Below are 19,172 nucleotides of genomic sequence, written 5' to 3' on the forward strand. Positions count from 1 at the left end.
AGCTTCTTGTTTTGGCCCACTAAAATACTTCACTGCAGCCCTCAATATTCTAATGAAGATGCAGACACTGACAACCGTGTAAAGTATCAATCAACAAAAACTAATAACTTAAATATTTTCATTTGTATAATGTACAAAATAATCACATCCAGTTCAGTTGACTATGAAAAAGAACATATGAAGAGTTTATTTGCAAAAAATTCTCAGAAATATTTTTTTCCTTTTGCATTCCGATTAATCTCAATCAGATTGCAGTTGGGTTGTTTTTATTAGCTAACTGACATAATTAAACACAATAAAAACATGGGTGAAAAAAACACTTTTTGAAAGAAAAAATAAATAAAAAATTTGCAAATAAACTCTCATATGCAGTGTTGATATGGCTGATTTAATATGGCTGAATTTTTGTGAACAGAAAGCTAGTTTCTTCTTGCAGCAGGTGGTTGATGCGGGGTTGATCCTGAGGTCAAACAGTGGTGACCCTTCGGACTGTCTTTCCTCCCTTGTAGTATAAGTTAGAAAAGTCCTCCTTTTTCTGATCTGAAGAGCGGAAAATGATGATATCAGGAACCTGTTGAGAACAAAAGATCAATCTTGCATGAGGCATAAAAATAGGGTTTATCAGTTTTAAATGAAATGCTTAAATTACAAGGTTGTTTCCTGTAAATGACCCAGCATTAATGTAATTTTTTTAACAATCTAAAAATAGTATGTAATCACAGTAAGCTTGCAGAAAGTATATGACATTTTTTACAGATTTACAGTACTTAATTGTTTGACTGAATCTTTCTTCACAAATAGACAGATGACGAGTGTTTTTCCCAGGTGTGAGGCAGGAGGTGTCAGAAATCCCACCACTAGTTTTGAATAATGCAGAGTCTGTAATTCTCTCTCCTCTTACCCGCGGAGGACTGATGATGTTTGTCGTGTCGCCGGCTTTGTTCCTGAGGTCATGGTGTCCTAAACCTGAGGGTGAAGAACACTGTGTGTATTCAGTTTTGGGCACGTCACTTTAAAAAATTAAGTAGTTATTGTTATTCGTTTCTTCTCACAAATAGTAAGAGAAAATAACTATTCTGTTACTTTAAAAAAAAAAGAATATGTCAAATAACTTGGATATCCCCAATATTAAACATGTTAAATGAATGAAATGGACACTAAATAGAATAAATTGTTATTATAAAACATTTTACACTAATCTACACTATTTTTATGTTTCAGTAAAAATGAAAATTATTAGTAATAAAACTACTATGATTTCTTCTATTAATAACAATATAAAATGCACTAGGATTAATGAGCTAATGGGTTCATGAGTATTAATCACGTTGTCTGCGTTCACTCAAAACGATTTGAAATCAGAACAGGGATGACAAAAGGTAAGCACCAGCCAATGAGATTGGCATTAGCACATTAGTTCCGCCCACTCTCAGAGAAACTAGCGGTTCTTAAAAGATTTTTGTTAAAGCATAAAGTAGACATAATCATATATTTTTTGCATAATACATAATTTCACTGGATGTTCTGTTTGGATATGCTATTACTTGTTACGTCTTCAGTGTGGTATCCTAGGTTAACTTTTCCACTGGTTTCATCAGCAACAGACCACCTCCCACTGCTTAAATTGACAGTCCACAAAGAGGGGCTAACAAGAAACACAAATGCAATACATTAAACTTTTTTTCTCAAGCCACAATCTGAAAAGTGCTAATTTTACTAAGCCATTGCTACCTGATTTAACTTAATACCTGATTTAATATAAAGTTGCATAGTGGCTACGTATAGTTGGTTTAGGGATGTTAAATAATATTTGACTGCAATGTAAGAGTCAGTGGCTAACACAAGCACACTGTACTGTATAGTGTGCAGTACATATCATAAATTGATTTCTGTACAAAATAGTATTTCATACTCCACATTCTTGAAAATGAAGTAGGACATGAATAAAGAAACTAGAAATCTCAGTAGTATGGTAGTTCTATGTTGGCATGTAATTTTGTAGCAGTGTTTGGAATTTATGGAAAATGCTGTGTCTAAAGGCTGTTGATTCAATTTCTTGAAAATGTGTAATAGTACTGCGTAGTTGCAAAAGATTTTTAGTCATTTTGTGTATGCATTTACTGTGAAAAAAATAGAATTCAAACATAGAGATATCTGTTCATGTAGCACAACGGTAGTGTGATATGATTATTGCCCTTGTGTGTCTCTCAGCACTAGCAGATGCAATATTCAGAAAGATTAACTTATGGAGATTTTTCCTTCTTCTAGATGTTACAAGTTAAACAGAAGTCAAATTGATGCATTCAAAAAGCCTTAAATCATGGCATGGTATGAACAAAAATGTCTTACCTGACTTTATTTTCAGAGCTCGATTCTATAGAGAATAGAATAGAAAAGAGAATAACAATACGTTATACAATACATGTAACTTGATATTGATAACTATGATATTTTAACCTTGGGCAGCATTAGTCAACTGGTAACAAACTTGAGTAGCTGGATATGAGACAGTAACCAATTCCAGAATTTTGTGTGTGTGATATATATATATATATATATATATATATATATATATATATATATATATATATATCCATTGCATCTACCTGCTCTAAAACATGCATACAGTTGCAAGTTTCTACTGAATATCGGCAGAACCACAATTTTAGAGTTAACCTCTGCATTAGCTGAAGAGCTGAGAGACAACAGTCTGCTCCAGGTGCCACAAGCGGTGTGAGAGGAAGCAAAAGAGGGGTAAGTACAGAGGTATCCGGGCTAGGCTAGCGGCTAAACCACACAAGCCAGCTATCCCCACCATCGTGTTGGAGAACACACGCTCTTTGGACAATAAACTGGACTAAATCAGACTACTACACTCAACAAAGAGGACTGCAAGAGACTGTTGTGTTTTTGTGTTCACGGAAACATGGCTCAACGACAGCATATCAGCCCGCGCCGTTCAGCTCGACTCACTAACATGCTATCAGGTGGACAGAGTTCTCATCAAGGGAGGTAAGACCCATGGCTGCAGCCTTTGCGTTTACATTTACAACGCATGGTGCTGCAATGCGCAGTCAAACACTGCTCATCTCTGGTGAAGCTCATGATTATTAAGTGACGGCCATTCTATCTACCGAGGGAATATACAGCCATAATATTGTTGCTGTATATATCTCTCCCAGCTCCAACAACAAGAACAGGAGTGAGGCACTAAATGGTCTATACCAGCACATCAGTAAGCAGCAGACAGCCCATCAAGATGCCTTTCTCATCTTGGCTGGGGATTCCCAAAAATGCACCATATAGATTATACAACATATAGATTTTCCTACAAGGTGAAACAACACCCTGGACTTTGCTTACACCACACAGAGAGGATCTTACAAGGCTCTACCCTTCCCCCATATCGGTGCCTCAGACCACATCACAGCCATGCTAATGCCTGCATACAGACCAGTCATCAAAGTCACCAAACCGGTTCACAAACAGATTCAAATGTGGCCAGAAGGGTCATCATAGGCCCTTCAAGACTGTTTTAACACCACTGACTGGAGTATGTTCAAGTAGGCTGCCACATACAATAACACCACAAACCTCCAGGGGTACACAGAGACTGTTTCATCCTACATCATCAATGATGTAACAGTCACAAAGTCTGGGCCAACCAGAAGCCATGGCCTGACAGGAGAGGTCTACAGACCCCTAAAGGCTTGAATGCTGACTTTAGATCTGGAGATGAGGAGGGCCTTAAGACAGCTATGACCAACCTGTCCCATGGCATCAGAGAGGCCAAGATATAGTACTGCAGAAGGTTATCCCATCATTTCAGTGACAGCCTGTGGCAGGGGATCCAGACCATCACAGACTACAAGCCCCTACCGCAGACCTGCAACAGCTCCATCTCACTGCTGAACAAGCTGAACACCTTCTTTGCTCACTTTGAGGCAGTAAGCAGCACCACAGCACAGAAGACTCCACCTCCTCCCAACAGGTGATGATGCTATGCCCAGACAGTGTGAGAAGAACCTTCAGCAGGGTCAAGGCATGCAAAGCTCCGGGTCCTGACAATATTCCTGGCCATGTTCTGAGAGACTGTGCAACGGAACTCACAGATGTTTTCAAAGACATTTCCACCTCGCTTAGTCAGGCAGTTGTCCCCACATGCCTCAAAGCTACCACCATCATTCCAGTCCCAAAGAAGTCATCTCACCCTGCTTCAATGATTACCATACAGTTGCACTTACCCCTATTCTCATGAAGTAATTTTAACGGCTAGTTATGCACCATATCTAGTCTGAATGTGGAGACGAAGGAGATTGTTGTTGATTTCAGTAGAGTAAACGCGTTTGAACATGCTAGTCCGATCATCAATGGTGCGGTTGTGGAGAGAGTGAGCAGCACTGTGTTCCTGTGTGTTCACATCACTGAGGACCTCTCTTGGACTGTTAACACCACAGCACTGGCCAGGAAAGCACAGCAGTGTCTCTACTTCATCATGTGCACCTTCTACAGAGGCACCATTGAGAGCATCCTGACCAGCTGCTTTGCAGGTGATCCTACCCACCCGACACACAGCTTCTTCAGTCTGCTGCCATCAAGGAGGAGACTGCAGAGTCTCCAGGCTAGGACCAGTAGACTGAAGGACAGCTGCATAAAACAGGCTGTCAGGAAACTGAACTCCCTCCCTTCCTTGACCACACTCCTCTTCTTGCCCCCATGTACCACTGACCACTGACCCTCATCCTCTCACATCCCAGGATCCAATTAAATATAACTGCTCTCTGAGTTATTATTCTTACACTGATAATCTCTTTGCACTACATTCTTTATTTGCACTGTTTAAGTGCCTTATTTATCTCTTACTATCCATAAGTCATTAATGCTGTACTCTTGGGGAATGTAAGTACCTGTTGGCACTATATTTTTCGGTAATTTAGTCACTGTATTGAATAAATACAAGGGCTTCTGTTTGTTTTCTTCTAAAAGAGACTAAAAATAATCTAGCAGTTTTTAATGATTTTCTATATGACAGGATACTCTCCCGCCAGGCAATACAAAATACTTCTAATTTAGTTTTTCTCCAGCTGCACTCCATTTTCCGGGCTGTTCTCTTTAGGGTGCAAGTGTTCTCATTATATCACAGAGTCAGATTATTTTCTTTCGTCTTTCTTAAGCGTAAAGGAGCAACTGTATCTAAAGTGCTTAAAAAAAGGGTTTCTGTTACATCATCAAGTTTTTTTTGCTGTATTGGATGCGCTAAGGAATTGATAAAAATCAGGGAGATTACTTACTAAGCACTCTTTTGTTGTGGAAATGATGGTTCTACCATACTTGTAATAATGTGCAGAGTTCACACAAGACTAGATAATGATCAAGTTCTTGTTAAATGTGTGAAATGGCTTATAATAGGAGACAAAACAGGTGACAGTTCCCAGTTAATAATAAAATAATAAATTTAAAAATCAGCTGTTAAATGGCATTTTAAAGTACAGGAGCGTGCTGTAATATATTTTCATAGCATTGTTTGAACATTTCTCAAATTTAACTAAGTAAAAAGATAATAACAAAGAACCTTTAGAACAAAGACTTCGTTAATAGGTTTTCTGACTTAAACAGTTTAAGCGTTTTCCTAAATGCTGTGTAAGCACATTGCAGGACAGGTGAATGATGCAGTAAAAGCTTTAAACTGCCTCACTGCTGACAGCTCAACCTACAGTGTGTCCTTGCTGTTAGTCCAATTTATGGCAAGCACTGCTTTAACTTCCTTCATTGGTTTAATAACTTGCGGAAGAGTTTAAAAGGGAACTTTTAAGAGAAATGTAAAACGGATTTGCTTACTTGTCACTTTTTTTCTGTAGCACAAGATAAGGATGAGCACTGCCAGAAGAATGATGGTACACACTGACACTATCACAGCGATCACAACGGTGTAGTCCTGTGGAGTTTCCGGTGCCACTGTGAAACACATTCATACATTTACAGCCATTTTATATGGACATAATTGACCCAGTGCTTTTTATTCAGTATTTTGTAGCTGAAGAAGAGAAATTATTTACAGCCCACTGTAATTACTGTCATTTATATCACATAATCTGTCATTTGTATCATAACATTAGCTCTAAAATAAAATTGAAGACATCTTTTTTACCTTAATGAATTTGATTTTGGGATATTTAGCATTTTTGTAGTATTTTAGAAATGGATATAATGTAAGGAGCTTCCCTCATCATTAATATCCTCCACATTACAGTTGTTTGCAACTGCAACACATTTGAAACACATTTCTTACAGTTTGGCACAGTAGTGAAATTTTTCTTGCAAAATACAGTAAAATTACCAAAACCTATTATCTACACTTACACAAAGAAAATATATTTCAATGTCAATATATTAAATATATTATCAATATATTAAATGTGTGTATATGTATATGTATGTATATATAGATAGATAGATAGATAGATAGATAGATAGATAGATAGATGTGTCTTGTTTAAACTAACATACAATAATAAAGCAAATCATAACTGTGTTGGAATGTCAAAAGCCATAACCTTTTAAATAAAGCAATTTATAATTTGGCCAGTTTTGTACATTCGTAACCCCACAAACTTACACATACTAGAAATCCCTTTACATTTATTGAGCAATATTGAGCTTACACTTACTTTTAACATATGTACTCTCCTTTAACAGTCAGAGGCAAAGCATGCTGGGATCTATGTGCAATATATACTCAATAAAGGAACAAACATTATGCACATTAGATTTAACTTTGTCTTCATTTCTAAATATGTTTGGATGTATCAATATATAGCCATATATTGTCAATACATATATTGCTGTATATAGAAAAATATAGGCACTAGTTTCCAATACATACAAATGCATTATGTAATATATCGCATTATGTTTTGCAGTATATTTCCATATTTTTGTTTAATCCCAGTTTAGCCCACATAGATTGAGTTTGTGCTCACTGTGTGAAGAGTACTAATAAAAGTGACCTTGAAAAATGGGTGCTAGCAATTGTAAAAAAAAAAAAAAATGAAAACAATTCATGCTTTTAGTTTATGTCCATGAGGAGCTCATTAACATCCGTTCACTCTTACCTACAGTCAGCTTGACACTGCTACTCTGGTGGGCTCGAGCGGCAGACACAGAAGCCCAACACTCCACCCAAGTGCTCATCTCTGCTGTCATCTGAAGCACACTGGAGGAGCTGAAAAGGCCGTCAGGGTCCTGAAGACTGCTGGTGTTGTAGTCACCCCTGTCCACAGTGGTGCCGTTGACCACCCAGGACACCGAAGGGTCCGGATACCAGCCAGTCGCTTGGCAGTGGAAGATAACAAGCATTCCCTCTTCAGCTGACTGATCAGTCTCCAAAATCCTGACATTTCCTTTTTCTAAATGCAAAAATGCATTTTGAGTTATATTTTCTCAACTGGTAAAATATTTCAACATCAATACTAAATGTTATTATTTTTGTGCGCACTCTTATGAAAAAAATATATTTGAGAACAAAATTAATTTCAGCGCTTTTACATTACCTCGTAAAACTAACTCACTATTTTGTACTGCTAGCGATATATTATTTCCAACAGAAGTTTTGCAAGAACCACAACGTTTGCGAGTAAACACAACATACTCGAGGTATGCATAACTTTTGCATTCTGCCGTCAAAATCTAAATAGTTGTAATGTTTTTGCATTAAATAACAAAACACCAACACCCCAAAAAATCTGTAAAAACAACATTTTAGATGTTTGTAGCTTTTGATTTTTGTAGCCCAATCTCATGACATTTCATAAAATTCATAAAATCTTTCTAAATTGTATGCATTGTTTTACGAGTTGCCAATTTGCACAAATTTGTATGAATGACCTATAACTAACCCTTTAACCCAAACCCCTTAACTAACCCCTTAACCTACCCATCACTGGGGTTTAGTGAGGTCATATGAATTTGTATGAAATAGCCATCACATGAAATAAGTACAAATTGTTTGCGAGACTGTGTAGCATTTTTCACAGGTGTTTTTCGTTTTCATTTTTAAACTGTGCATTGTATTGTGTCTATTTAAGGGTCTGTACATTTGTAAAGTATAGATTTTATGTTACGCATCATATCATATTTGATGCATTCAGCTTTTATAGCTCATACTGTCTTGATAGCAGTACAACAGACATAAAATACATACAGATCAGTTGTCACTCTATATCTTGCATAGTAATGTTTACACTATAATAATTATTTAAAGCAATAAAATGCAATACAAGCAAATGTTGCTGTATAATATTTGATGCTCACGTTCTAAAAAAGTGACATGAATAATCAAGTGAACCTAAAAGCTGCTTCAGTTCAGTAGCCTTTTATGTTCAGGTGATAAAAAGCATTATGTTTTGCTTGGGAATAATTCTTCTATATATTACTATTAATATTATTATTAATTAATGTCACTTGGTTTGATGTTTCATTAAATATTGCATTGCAGCTCAGGTGTTAAATCCTTTTTGCAGCTCCTGTATATGATTTTCTTTCCACTAAAAGCAGACGTGATTGTATTCTTTTTTAAAAGACTGATGGTTCATAATTGACTGGTTGATGTGTGACTGGTAAATGTGTGACAGCCAAATTGTCTCTTTTAAAAGCCCACATTACAGGCTTTTTTATTCACCCTGGAAAGAGAAACAAAAGGTACAACGGTGGATTGTTATAGACAGCTGCATAATTAGTAGAATTTTTCGCTTTCTCTTGACCAGAGCAATTCATTTGTAAAGGCTATACTGTGTAAGGCTACTGATTGTCTTATAATGTAGGCCACCTCATATGCCATACTATTTATTCTAAAAATATGCATAGCCAGTGGTGTACTGTAACGAAGTAATAATACTTTGTTATGGTATAGGTATATGGTAAGTGTTGTTTTAATGATGCATGATCTGGCATTTTCAAGTAGGCTATATCACCAAATCACACTCAAAGTCTATTAAAACTCAAAATTTCAGGTATTTTTAAATTGTACACAGCAAACATGCTTCTGTATGTTTTTTATATTTATATAATTTCATATAAACTTCTATATCTATATGACACAAAGGGTACCGTTTTTCAAGATGCTCAAACTTTGCCAACGAAAACAGTTCCAAACAAAGATAATAGCACTGTTTTGCATCTCTGAGCAAGTGTTAAGTGAAAGATCTTCTTGAACGAACTGGTTGAATAAATGATTCAGTGATTCACTCATTAACACTGTTCGAAATGGCACACTTGCTTACTGCTTACTACCCAGTATACAGTGCATACTGCCTACTATTTTTAAGAAATAGTGTGCAAAACAGCATACAATAAGCAACAAATGTTTCAGATATAGTATGCTAAATTGTCACATGACAGACACAAACATTTATTCAGCACAGCTGTCGAGTGCTCAAGTCTTGTTAATAAGGCTCATAGTAGTAAACAATGCAATACAGCTTCGTCATTTTGGACAACTTTTGCTTTTCATTCATGTAATAAAGTATATTTCCAGTATATTGCATGTTTCGGCATCTACCCAAACATTCATAAATGTATGTTTTTGTAGTTACATGTACAGTAAATACATATCAACAATGACAACATACACAGTATAATCTGAGTGATATACTGCCCTCCAAAAGTTTGGAAACGCCCTAGAAAAGTGGGGTATTGGACAATATTGACATGAATTTTTTAATTCCTATTGGCAAATAAACATATTTTATGACATAAACAGTTTATACATGGAAAATACTTTCTGTGTATAATATACTATATACAAATTTTCGATTAATCAAAATGCCCACCATTAGCAGCTATTACAGCTCTGCATAATCTGAGCATCCAAGCTATCACTTTATTCATACATTGACTTGATATATTACTCGAAGGCTGCTGAAGATGATTCACACTGGTTAGACACTTCTTACGGTCCAGTTCCTCCCATAGTAGCTAGTCTTTGACATGTATATATTGCCATTATTACGTAATCAAAATGAAAGTTATTATTGCTGGTCTTTAATGATAATGTTAACTTTAATATATAGTATTTGCATAAAAAAAACTATAAAGATTCATGTTGGTATCATCCAAAACCATTTTGTTTTTCTAAACTTTTGGAGGGCAGTGTAAGTCAAAGTAAGTTACAAGTTCAAATAAGAATACAGATTATTAAATACTGTATTTTTTGGTGATAACAATGAGAGTTACATAAATATCGTCCGCTAAGCCTGTGTCTGGTCCTGACAGTGTAATTTGAAAGCTGGGCAGCTCTTCCCTTGTCAGCTGGGTGATTTTTTTCCAGCAGGAGGGCCAGGCAGAGAAAATTACTGTGTATGAGACAGCATTTAATCTGGAAGAAGTATGGCCGCCCATGCCTCTAATGAAAAGCTTTGTGAGCAATCCTGCGTCCGAAAGGCTGACACACGTTTAGCCTTTCCTGATTTACATCCTAAATCGGATTCTCTTGCCAAGCTAATTCATTGAGGAAAGCCATGCAGAAAGTAAATATGGATAAGAGGCAAGCTATGTCTCAGTTCTTATATTATTTATCCTAAATGCTATTCGCAATTACTATTCAATATAGTTACAAACTGCCATGTGAGTGTGTTGATACTGCGGTGAATTGCATGTATAGGTTGGTTTTTAGAGTATGATGTTGACAAAGGCCAACTAGGTCTCACATGAAACTATTTATGAGGTGGTGGTTTTGTATGAAATCACTTCCCACGTCCCAAATCTTAACATTTTAAACTTTTATAAAGATACGTTTTTAACAAGCTGTTAAATCATTATGCAAACACGTTATGTTACAGTAGGAATTAAACATAGAAATTAAACAATTATGTTAACAGTGACATTATGTTAAGATAACTGACAGGGCCGTTAAAATGGTACAGAATACACATTACTAAGCAAATTTACATGGAGGTCACAATCTACCTAACAACGTATGTGCCAAAAAAAATTCAGTGTTCAAAACATTGTGGTACTTCTTGACCTTTTTACATTTTTTTCATCGATACAAAAGCCAATATAGAAATAGAAGGCAAGAACAATAATGCTTGTGCCCACACACACATGGGCCAGTCTGTCTTTAAGAGAAACAGCTATCGTGTTTAGTCCTGCACATGCAAATGAATAGAAGGCTTTTGTAATGAGAGGAGAGAGAAGGATTTGTGGTTCCCTGAAGATTTGTGGGTGCCCTCCAACTGTACGTCTGACCCAGTGTGCCACAAATCACTGCGAGAGATGCTGACTGCTAACAGAAAACGCCAAGACGCCCAATTAATTCCAAAGCTGCCCCACATCCACAGGGAACAGCTCTATTAAACATGCACTACTGTTAATAGGGACATATACCAAGTCAAATTTGTGATCTTGGTGATATATATAGAGAGTGTCAGGTCACTTCTATGGTTTTTAGCTGAGCTGTGGTTTAGTTGCAGTCACAGAATAGCTGAATTAATGAGGAGTAAATCAGGTAGGGTCTTGAAAAAGGATTGATTTGGTGACGTATCTTTAGATAAATACTGAGAAAGATAGGACATTTACAGTTAAATACAGTTGGCATTCTTGTTCTTTGACGTTCCTTTAGCACCAAGGCTGCACTGCTCTCAGTTCGTAAATGTACTGTCAAGGATTTGTTGTGGATTCATATATGTTAAGGCAGGGTATGTTTATTTGTCTTACCATGTCAGTGTCCAAGATTGCTGCAGAGAAAGCTAAATGGGCTTTGTTGCATGTGGATTCTTAATCTCGGGTGGGGATTCACAATCGATATGTATTGCATGCATGGGTGTCAAGATTGCTCTGGCCGTGCTGGTGGATGTGGAAAGTTGCATCCACTGTCAAGTAATGACACCCAGGATTCGAGAAAAAAGGCTTCGGTTGGCTGTATCATACAGAGATTACGGTTCTCTCTGCTGTCCCTCCTTCCGCGAAGGAACCCAAACCTCTTCCCGGCAGGATCTTCCTTCATGGGGGGAAATTATGGATTCAGATTCCCCTGAGTTTACACAGATTTTTACACCAGCAGCTGCTGACGGAAGAGATGAAAAGGAAGATGAGGAGATGTTAGCTCACCTCCTCTGAGATATACCAGATGATTAGGAAAAATAACGCTATAGTATCTGCAGCCCAAGTGTCGCGAGTGCGCACAGCGGCGATGTGGCCTCAATGGTGGTGAATTGCAACTTGGTCAAGATTTGTAAGCATGCAGCAGTTAAACCTTGAATTGCTTGGGCTGTAACTCCTGGGGACCCAGTAGTTACCTGGATATATATGACGGGGAAAGGCTCCTTTCCCATTTTCCCCCAGTGAAGCAACTGCTTCCCTCTTTGCCTGCAAGCATCACAGACATGGAAAACATTTCCCCATAGCAAGCCCCCAATTCTTGATATGAGTAAAATGGAGGGGCTTGGGCTCTCTAACCCTTCCATGATCAATGGTTCACCACCTGCAAGAACAGATGGACCACTCTCTCACCAGCTACCCTCTCTCTTGAAAAATAGAACACTTTACTGCTTCTTTGTGCCCCAAAATATAGCCTTTGGCACTAGTGGTAAGGCCACTTAATGTTCTTCATTGTTGATGGTCTATCGTCTTGAATTACTTAAGGAGCTGGATACACAGCTGGATGCTGGTAATTCAGACCTGGTGGTCTAGGAGGAAATCTGCAATAGATTTCAATCTACACATCTTACAAGATGTGGTGCAAAGCTGCGGCCATACCATGGCCCATATTATCAAAGGCAAGAGGTTACTCGCTAAATTTCTTGAGTATCAGAGACAGGGAGAAATTGGATTTTCTCAACAGATTGAAGTGGGCTGTTCAGCCCAGTTGTTCGGCTCTTCTGTTACTGTGCTGAGAAAGAGGTTTGACCTCCAGAAGAAGAAAGGAGAGGTGTGGGACATCTGTCTGCCACATAAAAAAGCATCCCCTCCTCTTGTTGTGCCTCCAGAACAGGAGGTCTTCGAATGAATCCAGAACAGCTAATCCCCAGAGCACAAAGCATGATGCTCGTCCCTCTGCTGCAGTCATTTGCAGTAGCGGCTACAAAGACCAGGTCCGTTAAAACCTCCAGCAATAAAGAGGGACCCCCTAGGATGCAATCTCTGCCTGGCAGGGACAGGCAGCACCTAGGATTTTCTATGATGCCCTCTCTTGAGTCCACCGTATCTGTTCCCCCACCCACAAAGAAGCACAGCATGTGGAGCTTGGGAAAAGAAATTGTTTAGTTTGTTCAGAAATTGGCAGAAAAGCTGTGTTCAAGCCAGTTCAGCTTCCCCTCGACATACAAGGTTCTGTGCATTGCTGACAGCAATTTCAAAAGTTCAACAGCTAAGAACACAGCCACCAAAAGAATATGGTCTGATGAGTCCAAGCACAAGTTCCCAAATGTATTGTTACAAAGCACTTCAGCCCCTGGGTTCACAACAAAACCAGCAGTTTCATTCCAGGTTGCAACTAAGTTTAATTGTGTAGTGGACTCATTCTGGGTTCCGTGGTCTTGTCCTGATAACTGTCTAGGTGATGAGGTGCTCACTGGGGATCTGTCTCTGGGGGCTCATCTAGCTGTCCTGATTTCTGCTGATATTCAGGGCTGTCAAGGTCATCTCTAGGTGCTGATTCACCATCTGGTCAGGATAAAGACTGGATCTGGTGACTAATATTAGCGTAGATGCTATTCTTATTATGATGTAACAAATACATTGGGTGTTATGGGAAGTTTTCCAGTTTACCTTATTAATGCAGCCTAACAATTCTTTAACAGATATGAATATTTGAAACATGTAAGTGTGTTATGTGTAAGCCCGGTTAAATAGATATGTCTTTAATCTACATTAAACTGACTGATTGTGTATTTTAAGTAAATTGAGAGAGATTAGGAGCCCACATAAAATTTTTATATTATATGTATTACCAAATGGCCAGCGTTCTGAGAAAGCTGTGGAAAGGAAAGACTATAATGTTATAGGAGGTTACTTTCCAGGTGGAGGAGTGAAGCCATCTAACAAGTGATATCCTGTACCATCGCATCACATTACGAGTGTGGGCCTTTTAGCTGACCTTCTGACCAAATGTCATTGTGTTAGGGAGCCAATCTCTCCTCTTCTGTCTCCTTTCTCTCACCTGCTCTGTCCTTACCACCATGGTTCCAGGATCTCCACGTTGGCCCTTTCCCTGGGGATTATAGGTATGTGGCAAGCACAATGGGGTCAAGAGCCATGGAAACAGAGGGAGACCAGTGGTACAAGTGATAATGAGCACCACACTTGAGTTTTGAGTTCCATAAAGGAGACGCAAAAGGATGAAACAAGATATGATAACAGTGGAGGACAAGAGAGTAACAGGTGTGTGAGATGGACAAGGCAGCTGCTACTTCCATTTTTGTTTTTTGTTTTTCTATAATTAAAAATCTGTTTATTTCTTGCCTCCTTCCTACTGTATCAATGAACCTTTCTACAAATAATAGAAAAAATTTATATATGACAAAAAAAAGAAAAATAACAAACAAATTGTATGAACACTTAAAAATATTGGCTTATTATATTAAAGAACTTAAGAACTGAGAGTAGAGGTCTGTTCCAATAGCAGTAAAAAGCAATATGACTGTCATTTTTGGTTCCCATAATAGTGACAAGTTAAAATGAGAAATGAGTGTACCAGATGGCCACTGATGGCCACTGAATCCAAGATTAGAGTGGAGCTGTGCTTTCTGTCTCTGTTTATCGCCCCGGTAGAGTGGCTTAGCAGTAGGTATTTTTAATGGCTGCCAATCGATTCCTATCCCAAGAGCCCTTGCTCTGGCATCGACAATGTCATATGCTCTGTCAAAACTGCCAGAGCAGCAGTCTTTACTCCGGCCAGCAGCAAATGAATTCTCCTGCATGAAAAACACCTTAGTCGATGCTTACCTCTAAATCAGCCATCTCGTATTAAAACCGACAGCTCTTCTGCATGCAGAAGGCTCAGGACTTTATATCAACATATAACCAATGTATGAGGAAGGTTATCTTGATTTCATTATTATGGAGCAAAATAGGCAATGAATGGTTTATGAAGATTTTTTTCTCATTCTTAGAATGAGTCATTCTTGCAGAATGGTGTCAGTATGCCCATTATATAATAAGCAACGGGCATGTTTTTTGTCATAAATGTAACTGTTGCTTCTTACTGTGCAATGTGCAAATAAAACATTTGTAATGTTATTTATTCATAGAAATGTCAGACTTGTGTGCCGTTCAACACTACAAAAACTGCAACACACTAAATTTAAGTTAACTAAAGATCTTCTTAAAATAAAAAATAAAAACTGTAGTACCAAATTTACAAGCTTCACTGATAAGTGTCTGCAGATCTTGTTAAATGTGATTTGATATAATCTCCTGGGGAAGAAAAAAATATTGAATGAATATTCTCATATGGTTGACCTCCTAGTGTCTATAACAGGTACAGCACTGGTGCTTATATTGTTATGTAAATATGTCTTCAGTCAAAAAAAAAAAAAGAATAAAAATATGATACCAGCTGGGCTTATCTGAAAATGTATTTGAATTTACTTCTAATTTCCAAATCTATAAAACTGTATTCAAAATGGGATTCAGCTGGACACAACTAGGCCTGTTTACTGCTAACCCTGTTAACTGAACACTTTTTCAACAGTATGAAGATGGTTGCCCACTATTAAATAAATTATGAAGAAAAAGGTGAATACATCAATCTAGAAAGAGATACAAAGCTATTTCAAAGCCTCATGGACACCAAAGAACCAGAGTCAGAGCCTTTATCTTCAATTGGAGCAACAGTAGCAAACCTTTGCTGACCTTTTAAAATTGTCCAACCTTGTCCAAGTGGAAACTCATTCAGGAAGTCACCAAAGACCCAAGGCCAGTGTGGAAGGAATTGCAGGCCTCTTTTGCAGGTCACTATTTTTGACTTCACAATCTGATGACACTGGATAATTTGGCAACCCAGGAAGAATGGTGAAGATGTGTTGCTGCTTCAGGACATGGGCAGTTTGGAATTATTCCGAAAAATATGCGCTCTACCCGAAAATCTTAAAGGAGCATATTCGCTCTTCAGTCTGTAAATTGTCGCTTAAGTGCAACTGGATTAAAAGGTAAGACAATGAATCCAAAGCACAATAATAATCGACCTCTAAAAATAAACAACTTTTCCAAAATCCAAACTTTTTGGAGTTTTAGTTTGTATAGATGCAATAAACAAATATGAACTTTCTGGTCAATACATTAATGCTAGTACTGCCATTATTAGTCATTAAATGACACAACATATGCATACTACACTCATGAAGTCACCAACAACCCAACCATAAATTTTCAGTTTCTCAAATCCCATAAAATACAATTTAATTTTAACATTCTTCTTCTAATCCAGCAAAGCATGCGAGGAACTAAAAATCAACTGCCCAGTTTCAGTTAATAAAATAAAGTCAGATTAAGTTATAATCTTAAATATGAATGATGAAAAGGTTCAAATTTGTTAGAATGACATTAATAATTGATCGGGCAGATATTTAATTGTGTGTTTTACAAAAGCTCACATACCTTGTACGAACAGGGCTGATGACGATCTGCCGGGTTTCGTTGGCAGCAGTTCACATGTGACTTCCTGCACAGTTAGGCTGAAGGAAGCGTTCATCAGAACTAACTCCCACAGTGACAGAGATGACATGGAGTGATTGACTGTGGACACACTCTCATCTCTACCCAGAGGACCATGTTCCACCGAAATAGTGAGGATTGTCCTTCCACCCAACAGCCACGTCATGACATCCCAGGATTCATCGGTGCTGCAGTTAAAGCGGACCTGACTGCCTCGTAACACAGTAACGTTCTTGGGTTCTAGATGGATAAAAGAGGCTACAGCTGTGAAGAAGAGAGACAAACTGAAGACAATGGAATCTGTGATGGCTGCTCACTTTCTGACATGACACACATTCTTTGTTTGACAAGAAAAAAAATATATAAGAGGCATTTCATCTATCCACTTTGATAAACACTTTTTTGATCTTCTTTAGAATTTTGACACATTGCTTTTTACGCTCTCGAGTGCGTTCTGTATTAATGTGATGTTCAAAGAACTACCGTTCTGGAAAGGAGTATCCTATGTTTACTACAGTAAAAACATATTTTGAGAAACATTACAATTCAATTGTTTTTTGACATGTAATTTATTTCTGTGATTTAAAAAAGACGAATTGTCAGCAGCTATTCCTCCAGTCGTCGGTTAATGTATGTTCCACTTTAATCCTACGGCGATTTTTCTTGGAAGCAAAGTCGTGTATAGTTGGATAAACACGCAAGCCTTTACTTAGCAGATGACACACTCACCTTGGATTACACACAGCTGGAGGATGTGGCCATGCATATTGCCAGTGAAACAGTCAGGCCATTGTTCTGCACAGCAAGGACACAGTACAGAAAATATCTGCAATTGCCACATTATATAAAATTGCAGAGGCTTTTAGCCTTGTTTACAACAAGACCAGATGGGCGTTTAAATAACCAAATCAATTTTACTGAATTACGGCGTTACAAAAAAAGGCTATAAGTGATACCATGAAACTTTAAGATATATGTACGTTATGCATTATGCATTACATATGATTTACATTAAAAAAAAAAAGAAACAATACTGCCTGATGTACAAATGGTAATACTTCTGAAAGGAGTACGTCGACCGATGCTTCAACTAAAGCTTCCAAAATTACAAATGATTTTTCTTTGCGCTAAAATATCTGTCATGCTGCTGGACCTCAGGCAAAAAAATAGATATAACATAATAAACCAAAATCAGAAATGGTGACTAGCTACAGGGCCTAAATATACACTTTTTGTTCAGCATTCATGTAAGTGCATAACCTAAATACAGACATTCATGAAAGTATTTTGTAAGTATAATAAAATAATTCAAAAAATGTAACTGTTAAGAATGCGTGTGATTCTCATGAAAATAATGTCACTAATTTCGGGTTCAGGTGAAGTATCCTGCTAACACGGTAACAATATAAGCCCATTCGTGACAGCATATGAACAAAACACTGTTTGACCTTAAAATGTTGAGTCACCATTCACAGCTTCTCACTTAATAGTTTATCGCATGTCACCAAAATGCATCGCAAAAGCATCACCCTAATAACAGATCCTGCTGCTGCTTCTTACCTTGAGTATTCCAGGATGAGTTATACGGCATTCCAGACGAGTTAAACGTAAATCATGTTCCCACGGTCAATACAGCAGCAGTTTCTACGGGCACTGTGGGATGTGGCCAGAACCAGTTAAATATTACTGAAAGCAAAACAGCCTTTTTAGCCTTGAACTGACCACTGCAAATATCCACCAGTGACTCACCGGCTGTGGGGAATATTTTAGTGATGGCCTAAAATAATGTCTCAAATTTGCTGCTATTGTTAAGTCACATGTGAGGCCCGCTCCTTGTCTTCTATTCACTATCTCTAGGGAATCTTTTTGGGGTCACATCCTGTTTGTTGAATTGGCACCGCCCTGGTAGAACATTTCTGCTCTTACACACAATGTGTCAAGAATAGAACATAATGAAGCAGACAGCGCCTGTAAAACTCACTCTTTATTGGTAAATCAGGGTATTTCCAACCATTAATTTCCGTCTGCGTACAAAGTGCATTAGAAAGGCCAACCGAGAATGGCTTCCAGCAGGTATTGACGTCACATGTTCAGATTAAAATCAGACACAATAGACTCAAAAAAGGGAATTGTGACTGATGTCCTTTCACAGTGTTTCTGTCTAATTTTAACATTGACTTTAATGTGGTTGTAACTACAATTCTACATCCTAGAACTGTATTGTGTAGTCTAACTGAAGCGTTTATGCAACCATTCATTACAAGACCTGTGAAGTACAGTACAGTGAAGTTTTGGACTTAAAGATTTTCCATATTTCAGGATAATAACAGAAATCTCAAACAAATCAAAACTATTATTTTGTAGCATAATGTATGGGTTTTTTTTGCAAATTTTAAACTTTACATAAAGTGTTTGTATTTTTATTAGTGCTGTCAAATGAATAATCGCATCCAAAATAAAAATGTTGTTTACGCATTATATGTGTGTATGTGCTGTGTATATTTAACATAGAAATATAAGCA

At 37.6% G+C, this 19,172-nt stretch overlaps 1 protein-coding gene across 6 annotated transcripts; it reads right to left on the bottom strand.

The window, feature by feature from the left end:
- Nucleotides 1–104: 104 nt before the first annotated feature.
- igsf5b (immunoglobulin superfamily, member 5b) lies at nucleotides 105–18,518 on the bottom strand. Of its 6 annotated transcripts, XM_043259733.1 has the most exons (10): nucleotides 18,400–18,518; nucleotides 18,211–18,303; nucleotides 17,380–17,445; nucleotides 16,594–16,914; nucleotides 7,113–7,406; nucleotides 5,839–5,955; nucleotides 2,350–2,374; nucleotides 1,545–1,645; nucleotides 902–966; nucleotides 105–571 (listed from the first exon to the last, which is right to left on the bottom strand). In XM_043259733.1, the coding sequence occupies exons 2-10, from the start codon at nucleotides 18,239–18,241 to the stop codon at nucleotides 467–469; spliced, it is 1,125 nt and encodes a 374-aa protein (XP_043115668.1). In that variant the 5' UTR covers nucleotides 18,242–18,303; nucleotides 18,400–18,518; the 3' UTR covers nucleotides 105–466. The 6 variants fall into 6 exon arrangements, with proteins under 6 accessions (XP_043115668.1, XP_043115669.1, XP_043115667.1 ...); XM_043259734.1 differs by having other exon boundaries at nucleotides 16,594–16,890; nucleotides 18,211–18,450; XM_043259732.1 differs by having other exon boundaries at nucleotides 18,211–18,446.
- Between the last annotated feature and the right edge of the window lie 654 nt (nucleotides 18,519–19,172).

The sequence above is a fragment of the Puntigrus tetrazona genome, chromosome 15 (assembly GCF_018831695.1).
Source record: "Puntigrus tetrazona isolate hp1 chromosome 15, ASM1883169v1, whole genome shotgun sequence".
NCBI classification, from domain to species: Eukaryota; Metazoa; Chordata; class Actinopteri; order Cypriniformes; family Cyprinidae; genus Puntigrus; species Puntigrus tetrazona.